The sequence below is a fragment of the Micromys minutus genome (assembly GCF_963924665.1).
Source record: "Micromys minutus genome assembly, chromosome: 2".
Classification (NCBI taxonomy): Eukaryota; Metazoa; Chordata; class Mammalia; order Rodentia; family Muridae; genus Micromys; species Micromys minutus.
In genome coordinates, this window is record NC_137971.1 from 45,434,071 (window position 1) to 45,461,676 (window position 27,606).

At 36.7% G+C, this 27,606-nt stretch overlaps 2 protein-coding genes across 2 annotated transcripts; both read left to right on the forward strand.

Moving 5' to 3' along the window:
- Positions 1–5,369: 5,369 nt before the first annotated feature.
- On the forward strand, positions 5,370–6,317 carry LOC308416828 (olfactory receptor 9I1-like; the record flags this gene model as incomplete). The annotated part of the gene is made up of 1 exon (XM_080911922.1): positions 5,370–6,317. The coding sequence occupies one exon, from the start codon at positions 5,370–5,372 to the stop codon at positions 6,315–6,317; it is 948 nt and encodes a 315-aa protein (XP_080768048.1).
- Positions 6,318–12,819: 6,502 nt separating this feature from the next.
- On the forward strand, positions 12,820–13,755 carry OR9Q1 (olfactory receptor family 9 subfamily Q member 1; the record flags this gene model as incomplete). The annotated part of the gene is made up of 1 exon (XM_080911932.1): positions 12,820–13,755. The coding sequence occupies one exon, from the start codon at positions 12,820–12,822 to the stop codon at positions 13,753–13,755; it is 936 nt and encodes a 311-aa protein (XP_080768058.1).
- Between the last annotated feature and the right edge of the window lie 13,851 nt (positions 13,756–27,606).

Sequence of the window (27,606 nt, forward strand, 5' to 3'; positions counted from 1 at the left end):
TCTCCAGTTGCCTTTTGGAGGCACTCAGAGTTACAAGTTTTCCTCTTAGTACTGCTTTCATTGCATCTCATACTTTTGGTATATTGTGCTTTAATTTTCATTAAATTCTAGAAAATCCTTGATTTCTTTCTTTATTCCTTCTTTGACCACGCTATTGTTGATTAGCACATTGTTTAGTTTCCATGTGTATGTTTTTTCTCTCTCTCTCTTTTTTTGTTTTTGTTTTTGTTTTTCTTAAAAACGAGCCTTAGTCCATGTTGATCTGATAGGGTGCATGGGAGTCTTCTTATATCTATTGAGGCTTGTTTTGTGACTGAGTATATGGTCAGTTTTGGAGAAGTGCAATGAGGTGCTGAGAAGAAGGTGTATTCTTTTGTTTTAGGGTGAAATGTTCTGTAGATGACTATTAATTCCATTTGGTTCATAACCTCTGCTAGTTTCACTGTGTCCTAGTTCAGTTTATGCTTACATGATCTGTCTGTTGATGAGAGTGAGGTGCTAAGGTCTCCCATTATTATTGTGTGTGGTACAATGTATGTTTTGTGCTTTAGTAGAATTTCTTTTATTAATATGGGTGCTCTTGTATTTTGAGCATATATGTTAAGGAATGAGAATTCCTCCTGATAAATTTTCCCTGTAATGAGTAAAAAGTTTTCTTCCTTATCTTTTCTTGATAACTTTTGTTTGAAATCTACTTTATTCAATATTAAAACGGCTACTCCATCTTGTTTCTCAGGGCCATTTGTTTGGAAAGATTTTTCCTAGCCTTTTACTCTGAGATAGTGTCTGTCTTTCTCTTTGAGATGACTTTCCTGCATGTAACAAAATACTAGATTCTGTGTATGTATCCAGTCTGATAGTCTATGTTTCTTTATTGGGGAATTGAGTCCATTTATGTTAACATATATTAAGGAACAGTGGTTGCTGTTTCCTGCTATTTTTGCTTTTAGAGGTAGAATTATGTCTGTGTGTCTTTCTTTTTTTGGTTTTTGCTTAGTTATTTTCTTGATTTTTCTAGGTTATAATTTTCCTATTTATGTTGGGTTTTCCATTTGTTATTCTTTGTAGGGCTGGATCTGTGGTCAGATATTGTGCAAATTTTGTTTTGTCCTGGAATATCTTGGTCTCTCCATTTATAATAATTGAGAGTTTTGCTGGGTATAGTAGCCTCCGCTGACATTTGTGTTCTCTTAGGGTCTCCATGATATCTGCCCAGGATTGTTTAGCTTTTTTAGTTTCTGTTGGAAAGTCAGGTGTAATTCTGATTGGTCTGCCTTTATATGTTATATGACTGTTTTCCCTTACTACTTTTAGTATTCTTTTTTTTTTTTTTTTTGGATACTTGGCATTTTGACTATTATGTGTCAGGAGCAATTTCTTTTGTGGTCCGCTCTATTTGGTTTTCTGTATGCTTCTTTTATGCTCATGGTCATTTCATTCTTAAGGGTAGGTAAGTTTTCTTCTATGATTTTGTTGAAGATATTTACTGTGCCTCTTAGTTGATATTCCTTGCCCTCTTCTATTCCTATTATCCTTAGGTTTGGTCTTTGCATTGTTTCCTGGATCTCCTGGACATTTTGGGTTAGGTGCTTTTTGGTTTTTTTATCTTCTCTGAATGTTTTGTCTATGATTTCATAGGTCTCTGAGATTCTCTCTTCCATCTTTTGTAGTCTGTTGGAGATGATTGCATCTGTGACTGCTGATTTTTTTTAGAGGTTTTCCATCTCCAGGGTTGTCTTCTTTTGTGTTTTTTATTGTTTCTCTTTCTATTTTCAATTCTTTCATCTCTTTGCTTGTATTTTACTGTAGTACTTTGAGTTCTTTGAGTGAATTTTGTGTTTCCTCTATATAAAGATTCTCTGTTTATGGTTGTCACCTGGTACTTGTTTAAGGGAGTTATTCCCACTCTTCTCGAAGATCTCCATCATCATCTTGAGGTATGATTTCAGGTCTGAGTCTTCTTTTTCTGGAGTGTTTAGCAATCCTTTTTTTTTTTTTTTTTTTGCTGTGGTGGGAGAGCTGCGTTTTGATGTTGCCAGGTTGTCTTGGTTTCCACTGCTTAATTTCTTTCACTTTCTTCTTGCCATCTTCTTGTCTGTGGTTATATGTGGTCTTGTTGTCAGTGACTAGCACCTGTCTCTCCTGTGGATCTGAGTACCTGTGGGCTCACGAAAAAAATTGCTTCTGAGTGTTCAGCTTTTTGTGGAAGAGCAGTGAGTTCTGGTGGCAGGTTCTCAGTTGTCTTTGTGGGTTCTGGTGGGGGAGCTCTGGTCGGGGAGCTCTTGTGAGGCTGCTCTCTGGGCTTGGCTCTTTTTCCACTAGTCCTGAATAGTAATATTGGGGATCTGGCTCTTTCTCTAGGCCCAAATTGACCCCTTTTGAGCAAATACAGCACTCTTCTCACTGAGAATTCATAGCGTGCCCTCCCTGTTCCTTCATGTCAGGTTCTTGTCTGGTTCAAGTATAAAAGCACCCATGAAGCTGATATTCCAGAACTGCCTTTCCCAGGTAGATCATGATTCTTTTGACACAGTCCCGGGCAATGCCTCCAAGCACTGTGTCTGTACCCCAGGTTACCTGCTGATCTAGGTGATGTCAAGTCTTCCAGCAAAGCTTTTCTGGGTGGGCAGATCCAGATCCAGGCGGGCAGATCCAGATCTTCTTTATTGTTTTTATTTTTGTTTTTATGCCTTGAACAGTTTCATTCATTTCTTTCACCTGTTTAATTGTATTTACCTGTATTTCCTTAAATGACATTAATTTTTAAAGTTATTTATCATCTTTATAAGGTTAGATTTATGGTAATTTTCTTCTATGGTTTGTTCAATGGTTGGAGGGGAAAGAGCTAAGCTGGATGTTCCTGGTGCTGAGGACCTGATGAATTCAGGAACATAGATGGCTGACAATGAAGCTCCAAGAATACAAATTATTTCCCCCTTGCTTATACAGACTTTGTAAAATGTAAACATATATATATATATATATATATATATATATATATATATATATATATATATATATATATATATATATATATATATATATATATATATATATAGTGTGTGTGTGTGTGTGTGTGTGTGTGTGTGTGTGTATTTGCACAAGTTTCTCAAAGAATATAAGAAATTGATAGAAATCTCAAGGTAAACTTTCATGAAGCTTTGAGCTACTTGTTTATTTTGCTGGGCACTGAACTTGGGTCTTTTGTTAGAGCAGTGCATGCTTTTATAACTGCTGAGGCACCTCTCTGGACCTTCATAAACTCCTGAGAACAGAGCAAGTTCTTGGTTTAAGAGAAGGTAAACATAAGATTATGCCCTAAGAATACAAGAAAGAAATAAAACATTCATATTAGCAGATATTCCAGAATTGGGCATGAACCACCAGACACTGACCATTATTGAATAATTAAGTAATTATTTTGCTAATCATCAAAGTTTTACCTTATTATTTATTTAAACCTATCTTTCTTATTTCACTTATGCTGAGTGAAATTTAACTGTCCACATTCCAGTGTTTTAGTGCCCCAAATGTTAAGTATACAAAGGCACAGAGCCAGGTATGTTCTGCTGTTCAGAGAGAACCTCATCTTTGTTAGAATTATAATTTATTATGTCACCTCAGTCTCTTAATGGGTTTTGTATACTAGTGCTGGAATTACCTGATCCCTGCATCTCCATCATTGATATTGATCTAGCTTGCAGGATTGTTTTATAAACCCAACGGGATATTTTTAGAGGGAATTTCGTTTGTTTTCTTAGTTGGTTGTTTATATATACATGTTTATATATATTATATATATATAATGGATTCTGTATTGAATGTAGGTTTTAAGTTAGGGACAGACAGTTGTAACTATTTCCCTTCTTGGTGTTGGGACCATCTGGCTTAAACCTGTGCACGCTGCCATTATTTGCTTGAGTTCACATGTGCGACAGTCCACTTGTATCTAAAAGGCCTTCTTTTCTTTTTGTCTTCCATACCCACTGATTCTATAAATCTTTCTTCCTCCTATTCTCCAGAAGTCCCAGATCTCTGAAGGGAATATTTTGATGGATACTTACTGTGTATTTTTGAATCTTACAAGATGTCCCAATCTCTGTATACTGTTCAGTCTCTGTATTTGTTCCTATCTACTGCAGAAGGAAGTTTATGTGATGTTGGCTGAGCAAGACACTGATCTTTGTGCTGTGATCTGTAGTAGTCAGGGGTCATTTTATTGTTACATTGCTTTAGTAGAAGAGTAGTATTTGGTTTCCTTGGCATGCATTGCTTGTCTGATTTCATGTATTTGACCACTTGAGAAGGGTCAGGTATGAAATATTTTTCATGGAGTGGGTCTTAAATCCAATCATGTAGTGGTTGGTTGAAAACTTGCAGTACTTTTGAATCTCTATTGCAACAATGTCTATTATAGGCAAGTCACTATTGTAGATCAAAGGCTTTGTAGCTAGTTGGTGCTTACATTCTCCTCTGGTACCATGCAGAGTTGTTTTCTGTATCATGAACACTGTTCAGTTGGAGTTAAGCTTCTAAAAAGGCACTAGCTAGACTTCTTTGTGTTCAATGGTTTATGTAGGTGTTATCTTCTGCAAATAGGATCTTAATGTCAATTTGAGAAAGAAATCAATTTTCTCAACAGTAATGTGAGTTTTTTGGGCTTTTCATTCTTCTTTTGTTGTTCAACAACTCAAGTTGTAAACTATTGTCAGTATAGAAGGTTACATTTGGTGATGAAAGATGCCAAAGTTATCACCTCCTATTATTTGGTGTTTCTATTTAGTATTTCTATTTATTATTTTGACTTGGAGTTGAAATCTTAGCAAACAAGGAGAAGCACAAGGTCCAGAAACATTAATGGACTTTTTCAAAGTCTATAAAGATTATACACACATACACACACACACACACATACACATACATCCACACACACACAAACACAGAGACACATAAACACGCATACATATATATATATATATATATATATATATATATATATATATATATATATAAAATTCCATTATTGCTTCTGTGAAACCTTTTTCTGGCTTCACATGAAGTGAATATACAGCCCCAGTAGTAGACCTGCAGGAGTTTGAAAGTCCTTGAGAAACTTAGCACTGTATCTGAATTTGCCCATTTCCTATTTAAGAGACCTTGTAATGTGTCTCAGTAACTTTATCTCTTGTCATTCTTTACTCAATAGTGGGAATAACAGGATTTTTAACTCAAGTGAAACCAAGTTTGTAAAAGTTGAAAAGTGTTTTGCAAATGAGGCTTATTACTGAAAACCAAGTTGTTTGTAGTTATGCTAATATCAAGAAAAATCTTATTACTTTTATTTTATTTCTCCAGGTGACTTTGGTTTTATGGCAGACAATGGCACCAGGTTTACAGAATTTATTCTGATGGGGTTCCAGCTTCATGCAGAGATACAGTTGATTCTCTTCTTCATGTTTGTGGCCTTTTATCTTATCACCATTGTTGGAAACCTGGGCATGATCATGCTAATTCAGAGTGACCCACGGCTCCACACTCCCATGTACTTCTTTCTCAGCCATCTGTCCTTCCTTGACATTTGCTACTCATCTGTTATTGTACCTCAGCTACTGGAGACCTTGGGGAATAATAAGATGGTCATCAGTTATGAGCGCTGTGCTACCCAATTCTTCTTTTTTACCTTGTATGCTAGTACTGAGTGTTTCCTTTTGGCAGTGATGGCCTATGACCGCTATGTGGCTGTATGCAACCCCCTCCTATATGCCATGGCCATGACACCACAGATGCGCCTGGGGCTGGTTGCTGCAGCATACTCTGGTGCAATGGTAAATACTGTAGTCCGGACTGGATGTACTTTTTCCATATCCTTCTGTAAATCTAACCAGGTGGATTTCTTTTTTTGTGACCTCCCACCTCTGCTGAAGCTTGCCTGCAGCGAGACCAAGTTACGGGAACAGGTGATCTTTCTTTTGGCTTTTTTGGTCATCACCACTAGTGTTTCAGTGATACTTGTATCTTATCTATTCATTATCTGGGCTATTCTGAAGATTCGTACAGCAGGCGCCAAAGCCAAGACCTTCTCTACTTGTGCATCTCACATGATTGCTGTGGCTCTTTTTTTTGGAACACTCATATTCATGTACTTGAAAGGTAACATGGGTAAATCCCTCTGGGAAGACAAGATTGTGTCTGTATTTTATACGGTGGTGATCCCTATGCTGAACCCAATGATCTATAGCCTGAGGAACAAGGAAGTTAAGGAGGCTCTGAAGAAAGCTTTCAAGAGAATTAAGGCTTCTCACGATAGTAAGACTTGAGGATCATCAGTCCAGAAATTTCTATCCACTGTGCCTTTACTTTGTCTCCTTTGCTCTCAGAATTGCACTGGTATATTAAAGCAGAAAATGTAAGTTTGGCTTCCAGAACTGTATTAGCTGTATGATTTTGAGCAACAAATGTTTTGTATTATTTCCTGACACAAATGCACTTTTATTAAGGATGTAGAGAAGGCTTAGTGGTTGAGATGGTATCCTAATTGTGAAGGTCACTCGAATTCAGTTCCCAACATACATCTAAGATGTTACATATAGCTCTGGATTTATGGAAATCTTCTGGCTTTCGTGTAGACTGTCTCTCTCCTCCATCATCTCTCTCACATACAACTTACATGATTACATGATTAAAAATAAAGATATTTTCTCTGACTTTTAAAAAACTTATTTATTTATTTACATTCCAGTCTTTGCCTCCCCTCCTCACTGCTGGTTCCTCTCCCCAGTTTCTTATTCTATTCCTATTCCCCTTGCCTCTAAGTGGATGTTTCCCCTCCCATCCTACCATGCATTCCATTTCCTTGGGGTCTCATGTCTCTCAAGGATTAGGTGCATCTTCTCCCATTGAGAGACTGGGATGGTTGCTAATGAAAAATTCTGTGAAATTGAATGCTCTGATGTAGAACAAGTGTGAAGGAATCTTAGTGTAAAATGCAAGCCGTGAATTCAGGAGGTCAGGCACAGAGACTTGCAAGTTTACCTAGGGACTTGTGAATTTTATTCCAAGAGCAGGATGGGAAATGTTAGTTCTAAATTTTCAGAAGCCCCCTTTCCTGTAATTGGCTGGCTCTGAAAGGAGTCTAGTGGTGATGGAGATAGAGGAGCATAGCTTTAATATTCTAGTGAAAAGCAATGTATTTCTGAGATACCATCTAATGCTTCTCATTCTACTTTTAGTAAAGGGAAAACTAGGAGGCAAATGACTATGGTGTGGAATTAGTACTGATTTTTAGCAAAATAGTGAAGCTTACAAACATAATTTGATAATGTCTGCCTTTATGTTGGCGCACATTCCCTTGCATAATATCAGGTATATAGACTTGCCAATTGTGATGGTTTGAATAGATATGGCTTCCATAGACTGATGCATTTGAGTGTTCAGTGGATAGGGAGGGTCTCTATTAGGAGGTATGGCTTTGTTGCAGGAGGTATTGTCTTGTTGGAAGACATGTGTCACTGTGGGATGTAAGCTCTCTAATGATCAAGCTATGCCATGTGTGGCATACATTCTATTTCTGCTGTCCTTTGATCAAAGTGTAGAGCTCTCATGTTTTCCAGAACCATCTCTACCTGCATGCTGCCATGATTTTCTCCATAAAAAATAATTGACTAAACCTCTGAAACTTTAAATGCTGTTAATTATATGTATATAATTAATATGTATTAAATCTTGTATAGAAGCTACTGTGGTCATTGTGTTTATTTATAGCAGTGATACCCAAACTAAGACAGAATGGCAGAAGTTGGTACCAGGAGTAGGACATTGGTTTGGGAAGCCATATATATATATATAATTTTTTGGAGTAATGTAAACTAAAGGAATCTGGGATTAGAAAATCAAAGTGGGGATTTATGTTACATCCTGGTAGAAACATAAAAGACCATAATGATAACATACTAAACTTCTGAAACTATAAGTTAGCTCCAATTTTTTTCCTTTATATGTGTTTCTGTAGTAATGGGGTCTCTTTAATTCAATAAAACCAAAAATACAACACCAGTTTTTAAAGTGGTTGTTTTCTGTATGCTATACTGTGATAAGGAGCTTAAAACCATTCATTTCATGGGGGATTTTAAATAAAAAGCAAATGTACAAAATATTGGTCTAAGGTGTTCTGTCTTGGGGGTAGTGGGAATTAGTTACCCCACTTCTCCCCTCCCAATTTCTACCTTGTAAGTATAAGTCAACTCTACTTATAGTTGAATAATTTTGTATAATAAATGTATGCTTATTAAAATATCTAAAACAAAATGATCTTCTTAGTATTTGATCCAAGTATAATTGCTTCTAGAATACATTAAACCAAGAGAAATGAAGCTTTAGTTATTTTAGATTCTGATTTATTGTTATATAAAGAGTGTTTTGTATTCACACATATATAGATAACATGCTAATGCAGTTTCCACAGAGGCTAGAAGACAGTGCTAGATTCCCTGGAACTGAAGTTGTAGATTATTGTGAGCTGCTGTATGGATGTTGAAAATTGAACCCTAGTCTCTATAAGAACAAGAAGTTCTCATAATTACTGAACAATCTGCCTAGCCACAAAGGTCAGTTTGTTTAATTTTCAAGAGAGAAATTTGAATAAAGTAAACCTTCAAACTGAACTTTTAAAACTGGCAATGACTAAAGTCTATATTCTCATCACTTACAAAATTCTAATATGTGTCACTTACAGTGGTTGCAACTACATGTATAGAAGACCAGCACAGTAACAAACTAGTCTGTATCCCAGCATAGATTTAGAGTGGTGCATGGAATTCCACTCCTAGTTAAGGAGATATTGGCAATTGATGGATGCTAAGGTAGGGAGAAAAAAAAGTTGTTCTGTTTTGTTTTTAGTTGTGGGCCCTGAAAGCTACTCAATCTTTAGTAGACGATCCTACACATACAGGCAAATCTAAACAAAACCAGGGAGGCAAATATGATGGGGAACACAGGGAGAACATTAGCAGGGATAAAATAAAGACTTAATTTGCTGAAACTGTTATATTTATGTATGAAAATTCCAGGCAATAATTGGTATGTATTCACCTAATAAGTGGATATTAGCCAAAAAATACAGAATTCCCAGGATACAATTCACAGAACTCAAAAAGACTAAGAGGCTGAATGATCTAAGTGAGGATGCATCAGTCCCACTTGGAGGGTAGAAAAATATAACTTGGAGGGTAGAAAAATAATATAATTTTATAAATTTTTATAAAATATAAAAATTTACAGGAAAGGGTAAAGGTTAGAGGAACCTGGGTGGGAAAGGAAGAGAGGAACTCAATCAAGTGTGTGTGTGTGTGTGTGTGTACAGGACTGAATCCCCTGAAACAGGCAACCTTCAGAGATAGGAGGTAGGGGGACCCTCTATAATGTACCAGAGACCTGGGAGGTGAGAGATACTCAGGACTCAAAGAGAAAGACCTTAGATGAAATGTCCTACAGTGGGGGAGAGGGAAATGGTAGAGTATACTTCCAGTAAAAAGACAGGGCTTCAAGTAGAGGGATTAGGTTGCCATTCTACAGTCAAAAACTCTGACCCATATGGTTCATGTCTGAAAATACTGCTGGAACAAAAATGGAGAAGAGCCTGAATAAAAGGAGGTCCAGTGACAGGGCGAATTTCATTCTGACTCAGTGGGAGGACCCAAGACCTGACACTATTACTGATGCTGTGGTGTGCTTACAAACAGGGGCCTATCATGACTACCCTCTAAAAAGACCAGAAAGCAGCTGAAAGAGTCAGATGCAGATATTTACAACCAACTAACAGATAGAAGATAGAGACTCTTCTGAATGACTTAGGGAAAAGATGAAAGAAGCTAAGGAGGAGAGCAACCCCGTAAGAAGACGAGCAATATCAAGTAACCTGAACTCCTGAGATCTCTCAGACACTGCGCCATCAACCAGGTAGCATACCCTAGCGTATATGAGGCCCCAACACATATACATCAAAGGACAGTTGGGTCTGTACTCAGTCACAGAAGATGAACCTAACCCTCAAGGGACTTGGGTCCCCACAAAATGTAAATGTCTTGTGGGGTGGGTGGGAGTGGGATGAGGACATCCTCTTGAAGACTAGAGACAGGGGTGGGAAGAGAGAAAGGATATATGTATGGTATATGGAACACTCAGTGGTTCAACTGGGAGGGAAATAGAGTTTGGAGTGTACAAAACGGTTAAAGCATAAAAATTAAAAAAAAATACGTCAAAAATTATATATATATATATATATATATATATATATATATATATACATACATACATACATACATACATACATATATACATACATACATAGATATCAAAGAGTATAGAAATGAGGCCACAATAATTGATCTCATTTTAGGAGCAGGGTTTAATGGGTAATGAAGGCATATGACCCATATTACTCATGATCCTGTGCCCTTTCATAATTGCTTGTATAATTTTGTTTGTAGAGTATGAGATGAATAGTAAGGCTTTGAGATTTGGAGATGGGGGAACAGTCATCTTTTGTACTTTGTGACAGAGACCAGGTGCCTTGTTAAGAGGCCCCCAGGAAATAAATATCTCTCCTCAGAGACCATTTTAATCACTCTATGGGGATCTCAGTGTTTTGTAGCCACAAATTAATGCCTTCTCTTAAAAGTGTTTGTGTTAGACTTAGAAGCATATAAGAAAAGGCTGTTATCCAACTTTTTCATCCAACTGATCTACACTCAAGATGAAGAATATGTTCTGGCCAGATTTAGTAGCTTCTGGAAACAAAAAAAAGAGAGTCTTTGGTAGGGCAGATGACTAGAGGGATCTCAGGAGTTATTGCAGAAAGACTGTCAAGGGAAGAGTGACTCTCTCTCTCTCTCTCTCTCTCTCTCTCTCTCTCTCTCTCTCTCTCTCTCTCTCTCTCTGTGTGTGTGTGTGTGTGTGTGTGTGTGTGAATTTGAATGAAAGGAAAGGACATTGAGGACCTAAGATGTTCTCAGGTAACTAATAGTGTGGGGAGGTCAAAAGAAGTCAGCAAACCCCTGCTGCTTAAGGCAGTGTTGCCCCTGTATGCCCTAAAGATAATTCTCCATCCTGTCAATGGAGCAAATTGACCTTATTTAGACTGAGAAAAGGCAATGAATAAAGAGAAAAAGAATATCAGTTGGTAAAGCCAAATTTGATCAAACTGGCCTGTTTCTCTTGACCAGTAAGTATCAAACCAAATAACCTGAACCAAATTTCTTTATCATTCTTCCCAGCACTTTCATTCAGCGCTGGCCCAACCACCAAAAATTTAGGTTTTCATTTTGTTCAGCACCTTGTCTGCCATGCTTCCCTGTGTTTCAGCCAAATGACAATTTATTCTCTGGCTTCAAATCCTCTAAGCCTGCATTACCATTTGAGTTAAACAGTAGCTACTGAAAGAAATGAAGAAATCTTGTGGAATCATTATCAAGGTAAGCATTATCTATGATGTGTACAGCTTTGTTCTCAATGACAATTAGACTATTTTTTAGCTGTTCTGTCTTTAGCCTTAAATGTGGTCACAGCTGCCTCATCCATAGGAAGAAGAAAATTTATTTACAAAGTGGATTTGAGGATGAAATGAATACATGTCATGCAGAATACAGTCTATCAATGTTTTTTATCATTATCAATATTGCTTTTGTAAAAATATATTTTTATAAAACCAAACGATTTCTTTCTGTTAAGTTGAACATTTTAAGATAAGAAATAGAAGTCTGAAACCTAGAAAGAATTTATGAAAAGCACTGATATTTTTAGGTGCGTTCAATTAATTTCTTATGTTTAGTGTGTTTTGTGATTTTGAAACTGAAATACAATTATAATATTGTTCTCTTTATGTAAGATGCTTCATATCTTATTGGATAACTTTGTTTTATAAATCATATTAAGCCCATACTGAGTGCTTAACTCACAGGGAACATTTACTGTCTGGAGAAGGAATAATGAAGATATCCTTCTTGTAAAACCTGTGGTACAAATAGCCATATGTTGGTAATGTAAGCAGTGGGGAGGAACTTGGAGACAGGAAAGCATAAGATCTTCTAGGGAGAAGTGATGTTCAGCCTGAAGCACAGAGCCATCAGAGAATGGAGGACTTATCAAAGGTGCCAATAGTTTAGTATATTTGGGGAAATCGTGGGAGAATGAATTGTCACTATGTGTGTTAGGACTGGTAAGTAAATGGGTACATAAGAAAAGAAGTAGGGATATTAAGATAGTTAGTCCCAACATATTGAAGATGCTAAGTAATAGCCTACTGTTAACAGCTTTCCATGGATAGATTTTGGTCAAAGGGGTAAACCATAATAAAATTAAACTTTTATAAATATCATTATGTCAATTGATACCTGAATTCAAATAATTAGCACTAATTGGCAAAAAGTTAATCTGACTCAGGGGTAAGGAAGAGGAGTTAGCGGGTTCTTAGATGTTCAAATGCATCTTAGAAAAGTGACCACATACCAGCTGTATAAGCTTAGGTTGAATCACAGGACTTGTACGGCTACTTTGCATTTCAACTGGGACTACACACTCTCTTGTTCTTCATGAATTCACACGTGTTTTATTTTTTCTCAATATCCATTCTTTTTTCTCAAAATCCTAGGATGACTACTACAGAACTCTCTTGAAGACAGGAATTAGAATGCATCACTTAGGAAATCCTCTCTCTAGTACCTGTAATATTTCCATATGTTCAAAAATATACACTGTTCTTGCAAGGGTATCCTATGTTCGCCATCCTGGCCTTTTTCTGATGCTCTCTTAAGTACCACTGGCTTTATGGCCAAGGTGAACTTCACTTTGGTGACGGAGTTCCTCCTCATAGCATTCACTGAGCACCCAGAATGGGGGCTCCCTCTTTTCCATCTGTTTTTATTTATCTATCTCTTTACTTTGCTGGGAAACTCAGGCATGATTGTTTTGATCCGCATGGATAACAAGCTCCATACCCCAATGTACTTCCTTTTAAGCCACCTCTCTTTTATGGACATCTGCTACTCCTCTGTCACTGTTCCTCAGACAATGGCTGTGCTGCTGGAACATGGGGCAGCTTTATCCTATGGGCGCTGTGTCACTCAGTTTTTCCTGTTTACTTTTTTTGGATCCATTGATTGCTACCTCTTGGCACTCATGGCCTATGACCGTTATGTGGCTGTGTGCCAACCTTTGCTTTATGTCACCATCATGACACAGAAAGCCCTTCTAAGTTTTGTGGCTGGGGCTTACATTGCTGGCTTCCTCAGTGCTTTGGTAAGGACAGCCTCAGCATTTACCCTATCTTTTTGTGGAAACAATGAAATCGACTTCATTTTCTGTGACCTTCCTCCTCTGTTAAAGATGACCTGTGGTGAGAGCTATATTCAAGAATTGGTGATTTTTGTTTTCGCCATTTTCGTCATCCCTGCTTGCATGGTGGTGATTTTAGTTTCCTACCTGTTCATCATTGTGGCCATTCTGAGGATCCCTTCAGCAGGAGGCCGGGCCAAGACCTTCTCAACATGTGCTTCCCATCTCACTGCAGTGTCACTCTTCTTTGGGACTCTCATTTTTATGTACCTGAGAGATAACTCTGGTCAGGCCTCAGAAAAGGATAGAGTTGTGTCTGTGTTCTACACAACAGTAATTCCCATGTTGAATCCCCTCATCTATAGTTTGAGGAACAAGGAAGTGAAGGAAGCACTAAGGAAAATTTTCAACAGAGTCAAGACTTCCTAGCCTCTTCTCACCTTGGGAGTTCCAAGAAGAACCCATTCTCAAATTCCAGCACTTTAGAATTTATTTATTTACATTATGCTCAATATTTCAACTTGGATATCATAATACATGGTTTTTTAAAAAGTGACAATCTTCAACTCTGGCGAGAGACAAGAAGAAATTAAAATGTCGGCTGAGGAAGAGATTTGAGTATGGACTATGGCTCTCAGAACTTGTGCAATTTAAATCTGGCAGGTCTCACTACTCTCTGTGATAATAGAATCACACAACCCTGGAGTGGACAACAAACATTACCATGGCCTGTGTGGAAGTCCACAAGATGCCAAACAAAAGCTCCAGGACACTTAGTGACTGCCAATGTTTAGAGTCACAACACAACCAAGGTGGCTAACCACACCTGGGGAAAGAGCAGAAGAGACTGAAGGGGGGTGGCTCTTAGGGAAGGATAACACTCTACTTGTCTCAGTTTCATTCTCTTTCAGGATTTAGAAGGACCCTTCTGACTCACACCTCCTCAACTGCAATTCCCCATGAGGCCTTGAGGGGCAGATGTGCCCTCAGGAGAGATTTCAACTTTAGCATACATGACCATCACATATTAAGAATTGTATTAGGAAAATAAGCTCTCCAGTGGCTATGATGTTTTCAAAAACAAATCACATGACATTTAGCAAGTGTTATAATTATCTTGTTATTTATCTTCTTCTAATAAAAATGCAATGTGCTCACTAAAAAACAATTGTAATTTTGCAAAAGTTTTAATAAAAAGAAAGTTTTGAAAATCTCATTTAATCAACTCATTATGCTTAATAGTTAGATTCTGTTCATTTTATCACTTTCTTATATGTAGTTTATTAAAAATATGATCAGTTTATTAATATACCCATTTATCAAGTTGCCTATCTTATTGTGATATGTTTTATTCACTTCAATATAACTTGCAGAAAACATTAAAACACAACCACTATGATCTTTAAATCATGCTTTTGTTTGAGATAAAATTTTTTTTAATTTTAATTTTAAATAAAAACCTTCAAAGACATGGTGCTATGTAATCAACTCAGACCTCAAACTGTCTGTAGGGAAGGATAAGCTTGTATTCTTGATCTTACTTTCTTTGCCTTATAATTGCTATAATTAAAGTTCCCTGTTACTTGCTCGGCTTATGCAATTATTAGGAACAAACCTAGGACTTTATGCTTGGTAGGAAGACATTAACTTATCCAAGTGAGTTATTTTCTTTCCCTACATGACATGTAAATATATTCATTTATTTCTATCCATGTGTGTGCATGCAAATAGGTGGAGTGTGTGTGTGTGTGTGTGTGTGTGTGTGTGTGTGTAAGTCCAAAAGGGCTATCAGGTAACCTATTCTATCATACTCTGCCTCTTTGTTTGAGAAAGAATCTTTTCCATGTTTGCTTTTTCTGGGTTAGCCTGGAAGCCAGGAAATCCTTATGATTTTCTTGTCTTTTACCACTAGAGGTGGTATTGCAGCACTTATGCAACTCCAGGTGATAATGTCAGTTGTTTTATTATGATTTTGCCATAAGTATACTCAATCACTGAACTATCTCCTCAGAGAAACATTTTATTTTTAATTATTTAATTACTTTTAGTTATTAAATCATTATTGTTCAATAGCCCAATTAATGAAGGTGACTTATTCAAACTATTTTTCTGATCCTAGTAGGTTTTTAGTTTTTATTTGTTGTTGTTATTGTGTTTTATATTTGTTTGCTTCTTTTTGTTTTTGCCATGGTGTTTTACTAGAAACTCCATGAAAAATCTTGGTCAGCACATTTTTCCACTCAAAACATGTCCTGTTACTTCTTCAATCCATCTATTCTAGATTTCTCCTGTTCTGCTGAATGTTTTGAAATTTCTTTGATGGGATCACACATCTCCATTGCTCTTTATGATATTCCTTGTATCTGTACCACAGACTTGCATATCCTGTTCTTACAGTATATGTTTGTTTGCTGTATATGAGTGTATATGTACACATATAACAAACTGTAGTTACTATTATTATATTAAACTAATATCTGCCTTATGTAATACAAAAAAGAAAGAGAAGTTCAGATCAATATTATTTATGAACATTGATGAAAAAATACTCAACAAAATCCTTGCAAACAGAATTCAAAAACACATTGAAACAATCATTCACTATGATCAAGTAGGCTCAATCTCTGGGATGATATGGTTTAATATATGGAAATCCATCAACGTAATCCATCATATTAAAAAACTCAAAGAAAAAAACCACATGGTCATCTCACTAGATGTTGATTAAGCATTTGTCAAAATTCAACACCCCTTCATGTTAAAAGACTTGGAAAGAACAAGAATCCAAGGCTCATATTTAAACATAATAAAAGCAATATAAAGCAATTCCATAGCCAATATCAAACTTAACAGTGAGAAACGTGAAGCTATACCACTAACATCAGGGACTAGACAAGGCTGCCCACTCTCCACCTACCTATTCAACATAGTACTGGAAGTCCTGTCCAGGAGCAATTAGACAGCAAAAGGAAATCAAATGGATACAAATTGGGAAGGAAGAAGTAAAAACATGACTGTTTGCAGATGACATGCTAGTGTATGTAAGTGACCCCAAAAATTCCATCAGAGAATGTTTGCAGCTGATAAACAAGTTCAGCAAAGTGGCTGGATATAAAATTAACTCAAATAAATAAGTAGCCTTCCTCTACTCAAAGGACAAACATGTGGAGAAAGAAATTAGGGAAAAGATACCCTTTACAATAGTCACAAACAATATGAACTATCTTGGTGTGACTCTAACTAAGCTAGTGAAGGAACTGTATGACAAAACTTCAAATCTCTGAAGGAAAAAATCAAAGATCTCAGGAAATGAAAAGATCTCTCATGCTCATGGATTGGAAGTATCAACATTTTAAATATGGCCATTTTACCAAAAGCAATTTACAAATTCAATGCAATTCCCATTAAAATACCAACCCAATTCTTCATAGAGTTTGAAAAAGCAATGTGCTATTTCATCTTGAATAACAAAAGACCTAGAATGGGGATATCCATCCCCAACATCATGAAAACATCTGCATGAATCAGCCTCCATTACCTCAATCTATATTACAAGGCAATTCTGTTAAAAACTGCATGTTACTGTTACAGAGATAGTCATGTGTATCAATGGAATAGAATAGATGATCCAGAAATGAGCCCTCACATATATGGTCACTTGAGTTTTGACAGAGGAGTTATAAACATTCCACTTAAAAAAGAGAACCTCTTCAACAAATGGCATTGGTTGAACTGGCACTCAGCATGCAGAAAAATGAAAATAGGCACTTTCTTATATCCTTTTACAAAGCTCAAGTGCAAGTGGATCAAAGATCTCCACATTAAACCATGTAAACTGAAACTATTGGAAGAGAAAGTAGGGAAAACCTTAGAACACATAGGCACAGGAGAAATTTTTTTTAAATAGAACATCAATGGCTCGTGCTCAAAGGTCAACTATCGTTAAATGGGACTTAATGAGATCGCAAAGTTTCTGAAAGTCTACTGACATGGTCAAGGAAACAATAAGGCATCCAAGAGATTGGGAATATTTACAAACCCCTCATCTGATAGAGGCCTAATATCAAATGTATACAAAGAACTCCAGAAGTTTGACCAAAGAGAACCAAACAACCCTATTTACAAAATGGGGTACAGAGCTAAACAAAATGTTCTCAATTGAGGAATATCGAATGTCTGAGAAACATCTAAGGAAGTGGTCAACATCCTTATTCATCAGGGAAATGCACTCAAAATAACCCTGATATTCTACTTCATACCAGTCAGAATGGCTAAGATCAAAAAATCAGATGACAGCAGATGCTGTCAAAGATCTGGAGAAAAAGGAACTCTTATCCACTGTGGTTGGGGTTGTAAACTGTTGCAACCACTCCGGAAATCTGTCTTGCTCTTTCACAGAAAACTGGACATAGTACTACCTGAACACTCAGTTATTCCACATCTGGGCACATACCCCAGTGAATCTCCAACATACAACAAAGACACATGTAACACAATGTTCATAGCAGCCCTATTTATAATAGCCAGAAGCTAGAAAGAATTCAGATGTCCTTCAGTAGATGAATGGATAGAAAAATTTTGGTACATTTACAAAATGGAGTACTACTCAGCTATCAGAAACATTAACATTATGAAATTCTTATGACAATGGATTCATGTAGAGAATATTATCCTGGGTGAGATAACCCAGTCACAAAAGAACAGACATAATATGCAGTCACTGATAATGGTATACTAACCCCAGAAAGTTCTGAACACCTCAGAAACAACTCACAGATAATATGAAGTTTAAGAAAAAAGGCCTAAAATGATGTAAAATCATTATGCTTAATCTGTACAAACCAAGAAAACTTTGAGTATTTTCATGTTACTTATTGTATTACTTGTACTTTATGCTCATTGTAACTATTAAGATTTTAATGCATACTATCAAACCTTTAAAAAAAGTCAAGTACTGACAAAAATGTATCCATATACTTTCATGCAAAAATGCTTTTAAAATCTGTACATTTATCTTTGTTTTTTTTTTAAAATAAAAATGTTCAGTAAAAAAAGATTAAACATGATAATATTCCTAGTATTCTTTTTTTTTCCTAAAAAGAAAATGATTCTATTGCTATCAACCTATAGCCGCAGCATTCCATTGTTTCTTGTTTCTTTTTTTTTAAACAACTTTATTTTACAAAACAAAGATAAATGTACAGATTTTAAATATTTTTTGCTTAAAATTATACATTTTTGTCAGTACTGTTTTTTCAGACATTAAAATAATTTTTACATAAAACCATGTGAATATATTTTTTTAGTCAGTACTTGATTTTTTTCAAGGGCTTGACAATATGCATTGAAAACCTAATAGTTACAATAAGCGTAAAGTACATGCAAAACAAAACGCAACATGGAAATACTCAAAGTCTTCTTGTTTTGTAAATATATGTATATTTTTTTGTTTTATTTCTTGGTCTTCATACAGTCTGTGAGTTGTTTCTGGGGGAGTGCAAGCCTCTGGGGTTAGCATCCCACTATCAGTGACTGCATATTATGTCTGTTCTTTTGTGACTGGGTTATCTCACTCAGGATGATATTCTCTAGATGCAGCCATTTTCTTAAGAATTTGGTTAAGTCATTGTTTCTGGTGGCTGAGTAGTATTCCATTGTGTATATGTACCACAATTTTTGTATCCATTCATCTTCTGAAGGACATCTGGGTTCATTTTAGCTTCTGGCAATTATAAATAGACCTGCTATGAACATTGTGGTGCATATATCTTTGTTGGGTATTAAAGTGTCTCTGGGGTATATGCCCAGAAGTGGAATAGCTGGGTCTTCAGGTAGTATTATATTCAATTTTCTGAGGTATCGCCAGATAGATTTCCAGAGTGGTTGTATTAGCTTGCAACCCCACCAACAGTAGAGAAGTGTTCCTCTTTCTCCGCAGCCTCACCAGCATCTGCTGTCATCTGAGTTTTGGATCTTGGCCAATCAGACTGGTGAGAGGTGGAATCTCAGGGTTGTTTTGATTTGCATTTCCCTGATGGCTATGGATGTCGAGAACTTCCTCAGGTGTTTCTTGGCCATTCGGTGTTCCTCAACTGAAAACGTTTTGTTTAGCTCTGTACCCCATTTTTTAATAGGGTTATTGATTCTCTGATGTCTAGCTTTTTGAGTTCCTTATACACCTTGGATATTAGGCCTCTATCTGATGTGGTGTTGGTAAAGATCTTTTCTCATTCTGTTGTTTGCCATTTTGTTTTTTTGACAATGTCTTTAGCCTTACAGAAACTTTGCAATCTCATTAAGTCCCATTTGTTAATCTTTGACCTTAGAGCTTGAGCCATTGGTGTTTTGTTCAAAAAATTTTCTCCTGTACCTATGTGTTCTAAGGTTTTCCCTACTTTCTCATCTAATAGTTTCAGTGTATCTGGTTTAATGTGGAGATCTTTGATCCACTTACACTTGAGCTTTGTACAAGGAGATAAGAAAGGGTCTATTTTCATTCTTTTGCATGCTGAGTGCCAGTTGGACCAGCACCATTTGTTGAATAGGCTGTCCTTTTTCCATTGAATGTTTACTGCTCCTTTGTCAAGAATCAGGTGACCATATACATGAGGGCTCATTTCTGGATCTTCTATTCTATTCCATTGATCCACATGCCATTTCTGTACCAGTACCATGCAGTTTTCAGCACAATTGCCTTGTAATATAGCTTGAGGTCAGGGATAGTGATTCCCGCAGATTTTTTTTGTTTTTGAGGATGGATTTCGCTATTCTAGGTCTTTTGTTATTCCATATGAATTTGTACATTGATCTTTCCAATTCCATGAAGAACTGGGTGGGAATTTTGATGGGGATTGCATTAAATCTGTAGATTGCTTTTGGTAGAATGGCCATTTTTAAGATGTTGGTTTTTCTAATCAGTGAGCATGGGAGATCTTTCCATTTTCTGAGATCCTCCTCAATTTCTTTCTTTAGAGGTTTGAAGTTCTTGTCATACAGGTCCTTCACTTGCTTAGTTAGAGTCACACCAAACATTTCATAGTTTTTGTAACGATTGTGAAGGGTATGTTTTCTCTAATATCTTTCTCCACATGCTTTTCCTTTGAGTACAGGAAGGCTACTGATTTGTTTGAGTTAATTTTGTATCCAGCTACTTTGCTGAACTTGTTTATCAGCTGTAGGAGTTCTCTGGTGGAATTTTTTGGGTCACTCAAGTACACTATCATGTCATCGGCAAAGAGTGATGTTTTTATCTCTTCCTTTCCGATTTGTATCCCCTTGATCTCCTTTTGCTGTCTAATTGCTCCAGCCAGGACTTCCAGTACTATGTTGAATAGGTAGGGGGAGAGTGGGCAGCCTTGTCGAGTCCCTTATTTTAGTGGGATTGCTTCAAGTTTCTCGCCATTAAGTTTGATGTTGGCTGTTAGTTTGCTGTATATTGCTTTTATTATGCTTAAGTATGGGCCTTGGATTCCTGTTCTTTCCATGACTTTTAACATGAAGTGGTGTTAGATTTTGTCGAATGCTTTCTCAGAGTCTAGTGAGATGACCATGTGATTTTGGTCTTTGAGTTTGTTTATATGGTGGATTACGTTGATGGATTTCCTTATGTTAAACCATCCCTGCATTTCAGGGATGAAGCCTACTTGGTCATGATGAATCATTGTTTTGATGTGTTCTTGGATTCGCTTTGCAAGGATTTTGTTGAGTATTTTTGCATCAATGTTCATAAGTGAGATTGGTCTGAAGTTCTCTTTCCTTGTAGGGTCTTTGTGTGGTTTAGGTACGAGGGTTATTGTAGCCTCAAAAAATGAGTTGGGTAATATTCCATCTGATTTTATCTTTTGGAATATTTTGGCGAGTATTGGTGTTATATCCTCAATAAAAGTCTGATAAAATTCTGCACTGAACCCGTCTGGACCTGGGCTTTTTTTTTTTTTTTTTTTTTTTTTTTTTTTTTGGTTGGGAGGCTTTTGATGACTTCTTCTATTTCTTTAGGTGTTATAGGATTATTTAGATGGTTTACTTGGCCTGGTTTAACTTTGGGACCTTGTATCTGTCTAGGAATTCATCCATTTCCTCCAGATTTTCCAATTTTGTGGAGTATAAGTTTTTGTAGTAGGATATGATGATTTCTTGAATTTCCTTAGTTTCAGTTGTTATGTCCCCACTTTCCTTTCTGATTTTGTTAATTTGGATACTTTCTCTTTGCCCTCTAGTTAGTCTTGCTAGGGGTTTATCAATCTTGTTGATTTTCTCAAAGAACCAACTCTTGGTTTTGTTGATTTTTTCAATGGTTCTTTCTGTTTCTATTTGGTCTATTTCTGCCCTAATTTTGATTATTTCTTGCCGTCTACTCTTTTTGGGTATATCTGCTTCCTTTTGTTCTAGGGCTTTTAGCTGTGCTGTCAGGTTGCTGATGTGAGCTCTCTCCAGTTTCTTTTTGGAAGCACTTAGGGCTATAAGTTTTTCTCTCAATACTGCTTTCATTGCATCTTATAGGTTTGGTTATGTTGTGTTTTCATTTTTGTTGAATTCTAGAAAATCCTTAATTTCTTTCCTTATTTCTTCTTTGACCCTGCTATCCTTTAACAGAGCATTGTTTAGTTTCCATGTGTATGTGGGCTTTTTGTTGTCTTTGTTGTTGTTAAAGACCAGCCATAGACCATTGTGATCTGAGAGGATGCATGGAAGTATTTCAATCTTCTTATATCGATGGAGGCTCGTTCTGTGTTTAATTATGTGGTCAATTTTCGAGAAGGTGCCATGGGGTGGTGAGAAGAAGGTGTTTTCTTTTACTTTGGGAATGTATGTTCTGTATATGTCTATTAATTCTAGTTTGTTCAAAGTCTCTGCTAGTTTTGCAGTGTCCTTGTTCAGTTTCTGTTTCCCTGATCTGTCCATTGGTGAGAGTGGGGTATTAAAGTCTCCCACTATTATTGTGTGGGGTGAAATGTATTTTTTGAGCTTTAATAGGGTTTCTTTTATGAATGTGGGTGATTTTTTATTTGGAGCATATATGTTAAGGATTGAGAGTTCCTCCTGACAGATTTCCCCGGTAATGAGTAAAAAGTGTCTTTCCTTATCTATTTTGATAACTTTTGGTTGGAAATTTACTTTATTCGATATTAGAATAGCCACTCCAGCTTGCTTCTTGGAGCTGTTTTCTTGGAAGTTTTTATCCCACCCTTTTACTCTGAGATAGTGTCTGTCTTTGTCTCTGAGATGAGTTTCCTGTATGCAGCAAAAGGCTGGATTTTCTTTATGTATCCAGTCTTATAGTCTATGTCTCTTTATTGGGGAGTTGAGACCATTTATGTTAATAGATATCAAGGAATTGTTGTTTCTGTTTCCTGCCATTATTGCTTTTTTGGGTTGAGTTGTGTCTGTGTTTTTTTTCTTCTTTTAGTTTTCTTGTTTAGGAGTTTTCTTGTTCTTACTAGGCTGTATTTTCCTTCATTGTATTGGGTTTTCCACCTCTAATTCGTTGTAGTGCTGGGTTTGTGGTCAGATATTGTGTGAATTTTGATTTGTCTTGAAATATCTTCGTCTCTCCATCGATGGTGATTGATAGTTTTGCTGGGTATAGCAGCTTGGGCTGTCACTTGTGCTCTCTGAAGGAGTGCATGATGTCTGTCCAGACTCTTCTAGCTTTCATAGTCTCTGTTGAGAAATCGGGTGTGTGTCTGATTGGTCTGTCTTTATATGTTACCTGACCTTTTTCACTTACTGCTTTTAGTATTCTTTATTTACTTTGGGCGCTTGATGTTTTTACTATTATGTGTCGGGAGGTATTTCTTTTCTGGTGCAACCTATTTGGAGTTCTAAAGGCTTCTTTTATGCTCGTGGTCATCTCATTCTTGAGGGTAGGGAAGTTTTTTTCTATGATTTTGTTGAAGATATTTACTGTGCCTCTTAGTTGATACTCTTCTCCCTCTTCTATTCCTATTATCCTTAGGTTCAGTCTTCTCATTGTGTCTTGGATTTCCTGGACATTTTGGGTTAGGAGCTTTTTGTTTTTTGCATCTTCTCTGGCTGTTTTGTCTCTGTTTGCAATGTTGTCTTCTGCCCCCGAGATTCTCTCTTCCATCTCTTGTAGTCTATTGGAAATGCTTGCTTCTGTGACTCCTGATTTCTTTTTTTTGGTGTTCTGACTCTAGGGTTATCTCTTTTAGTGTTTTCTTTATTGTGTCAATCTCTGTTTCAATTTCCCTTTTCCATTCCTTTATTTCTTTGGTTCTGTTTTCCTCTAGTTCTTTGAGTTCTTTGAGTGTTTTTCTTGTTTCCTCTTTAAAAGCTTCTGAATCTTTTTGCTTTTCCTCCCTTTCTTGTTTAAGTAACTCTTTCAGCGTCTTGAGACATGATTTCAGGTCTGTGTCTTCTTTTTCTGGAGTGTTTGGAATTCCGATGTTTGCTGTTATGGGAGAGCTGGGCTCTGATGTTGCTAGATTGTCTTGGTTCCCTTGGGATGTACTCTTTCTCTTTCCTCTTGCCATTTTGTTGTCAGTGATATGTTCTTGCCTTTCCCTTGTATCTGGTCTGTGTCCCTGGTTCTCCACTGGTTGAGGTGTCAGATGGGTCGAGCCCTGTTTTATGCCTTAGAGTCTTCGGGTGTGAGCAGAAGTTCCAACGTTCTGTTTCTGTTTGCTGGATCAGGCATGGTAGGGCAGGGCAAGGCATGGAGTGCACTTTCCGTGTGTATTCCACAGAGATCTTTCTGCTCCCCTGCAGCCCAGGTCTCCCACCCCCCAGTTGCTCAGCCTCTTCAGGCCTCCGTTCCGGGTGGCAGATGGGCCAGGCTTTGCTCTGTGTCCTGATGTCGCCTCCGGGCAGAAACAGAAGTTCTAATTATCTGTTCCCAATCGCAGTTGCTCAGCCTCTATGAGCCGCCGATCCGGGTGGCAGGTAGGCCAGGCTCCGCTCTGCGTCCGGAAGTCGCCTCTGGGTGGAAACAGAAGTTCTAATTTTCTGTTCCCAATCGCAGTTGCTCAGCCTCTATGAGACGTCGATCTGGGTGGCAGGTAGGCCAGTCTCCACTCTCCCTAATATTCTTGAGTTTTATAGTTTCATCATGTTCTGCTTTTCTGGATGTTTTGGCCTAGGACCTTGTTGCATTCTGTATTTTTTTCAAATGTTGTGTCAATAATTTACTTGGTATCATCTATACCTGCGAGTCTCTCTTCTATCTCTTGTATTCTGTTGATAATGCTTGCATCTTTAACTCTTTATTTCTTTCCTAGGCTTTCTATCTCCATGGTTGTCCTCTTTTGTAACTACTTTACTGTATCTAGTTCCATTTTAGATCCCAGGGAGTTTTGTTGAATTCTTTTATCTCTTTGATTGTGTTTTCCTTTTTTTTTTAAGATCAGAGGGTGAATTTTATACTTTATATAATATACAACTTAATATTGAGAAGAGATACATAATATCTCAATGCCATTTGAACACATGTATACCTTAAAAATTTTTATCTGCTCCATTTCTGTAGTACACATAGCAATTGTAAGACTCTCCTTTGGTTCTTCAGGTTTCTCACCTGCCAAAGATTGTTTTCTTGCTGCCTTTTATCTTTCTTGTAATTCTTTCTTTTGCTTAGTTTGGAAGAACTTCAGTATCTTAAAAACTTCTTGGGAAAACTTATCTATGTTAGCTTCCATGCTCTCTCCACTGAGATCCAGAAACCATTCATCTATCCACCATTTTTCTGTTCGCTGCCACTTCAGAACAAAATTAAAAAAAAAAAAAAAAAAAAAAAAAAACTTCTGGTTGGGCTCAATGGTGACTTTTAACTTTTCCAGTTCAGGATAGTTTGTCAATTCCCATTTGAAAAGTTCCTCTTCTTTATTAATAAACTGAACCATGTCTTCTGATTCCTGAATACATTTCTGTAGTTGTCTTACATATTCTATGTACTGTTGCAAGTTGTCCAGTTCTGCAAACTCTATGAACTCTTCCATGCAGCAAAATTCTTTTTTAATTCCAAAATCAGTTTCTTTCTCTTGGCTATGAGTTCATTTTATTTGGCATGTTTAGAACTCTCAATGAGTTCATCATTCTCATCAAAGACAGCAGTAATTTTAGTAGGCCACAAGGGTGCAGTTGCATTTAAATTTAAGTCTTCTTGAGACAATATAAAAGCATCTTAAAAGTTACTCATTTGTTGTTTAGATACCTGGATTCTTAGAGCCAAGTCATGAATTCTTATGGTTCGAGCTCTTTCTATGAAAGCGATTTGGTCCATCATTTCTTCTGTTGTCTCGGGAACTTGTAGAGCATGCTCTTTAATTACTTCAAATTCACTGCAAATAGATTCATTTTCTTTTCTGTGTTTTGAAGCTATATCAGTTAATAAAATGTTTGCAAAGGCTCCTGCTTTATTTGTCAAGCCTATTTTCAAGTCTTCACAATCCAAATCAACCATAGGGTAATGAGCCCACTGAGGCTAAAGCATTATTTCTGTAGCAAGATTGACAAACCTTTCTATAAATTTTAATGAAGAGTGTTTAGGGAAAAAAGTTATAATTTTATAATTAGTGATTTTATAGAACTATATTATTTTGAAATTCTTATTTAATAATTATTCTTGCTAAATAACTCCTATTCCTTTTGATACACAAACCTTTTTTTTCCCTCATGGTTCCAAGACTAAACCCATGACATGAAGATTCTGGGCATGTGAATGTCATAGCCAGTGCCCAAACATTCTCATTCCTTTTATGGTGAAATTCGATCTACTAGTAAATACCAAGTGTGATATAGCTTAAAATCTGCATATTTTGCAATGTTTCCTAGAGAAAAAAAATATGACCAGAGTCACCTCATTTCTGTTTGGAAACAAGCCTATATTATACAGCAATGTTTATAGCTGCATAGTGATTTATATCTTTCATTTTTAAGGGATTCTATCTAATTATATGTGTTTTCCTGTATTCATAATGGTAGTTACTTTATTTCCTTCTTAATGTTCACTATTATTTTCATGAGGATGATAATTCCATTCATGACTAAGTCAGAATCTTGCTTTGTAGGTTTTTTTTAGTGTATTCAGAAATTTCTTTGGTAGGAGAATTGGTTTTGATTGTGCTAAGTGACCTTGGTTTCTGTTGTTTTGTTCTTGAGCTTGTTTCTCAGCACCTGGTTATCTCTGGTGTAAACTGATCTTGCTGTCTCTAATTAGATCCTTTCCCTCCTGTAGGCCTCTGTGCCTGGTTATGATGGATATCCTTGGAGTTAAGTTTCTCTGAGTGTGGGGGCATGTATGGATGTGTTGGAATCCCTAATCTTGCACCCATATATAGTTGTGGACAAGATAATGTGTCTCCAGAAGCGCTGATATGTCCTGTGTTTGCTAGGCCACATTGAGGTCCCAGGTAGGCCAGCTATTGGGACAAAGGAGGAGGCTATCTGTGAGCCTTTTTCTGACAATCTTCTTGGGAATCATGTTTTCTCTGAGTGTAGGATGGGGACAGGAGCCCAGCTCTTATCCAGACAGAATTGTGTGGCTGAAGGAAGATATGTTTAAGGCAGGGTCCGTTTCTTGGGCACTTTAGGGGGTGTCAGACCAGGTATGGGTGGTGTCTCACTCTGAAGCCTTATTATGACTACTAAGAGTCAAACTTATTCTACTAGTTTTAGGTTTTAAAAGAATTTTTTTCTGAATGGTAAGAAAGGACCAAGATTTAATTCTATTGTTTATAGCCCTGGATATAACTTAATTGCTTTTTACTTTATAATATAAACCACCAATTCATTTACCCAAAGAATTAATAAATTGTACTTCTATTTAAGGTTCAATAAATGTTTCTTCTTTGACAGATACAAAGCACAATCTTCTCGGTACACTTGCTTCTTCACACCCTTGAACATATTTATTTTCACATACACACACACACACACACACACACACACACACACACACATATATATGTGTGTGTGTGTGTGTGTGTGTGTGTGTGTGTGTGTGTGTGTGTGTGTGTATGTAGTCAATTCTTTAAAAGATACACAAGATACACTTTTTTTTGGTTCTCACAAAACTTTCATATCCACAAGATATACACATCTTTCTTCTTTATTTTTATTTCTACATGTTTTTTTGGTTTTGTTTACTCATTTTATATTTTTGGCATTGTTTTCTGTTTTGACACATGATAACTAGTACTATGCCATTTTAGGGCAAATTTTCATTCAAAGTTGATGAAAATCATGTATTTTACAATGTCTTGTGTATATATTTGATATCATAGTATATATGTTATAGATATTACCATGTGTGAGATTTGAGGC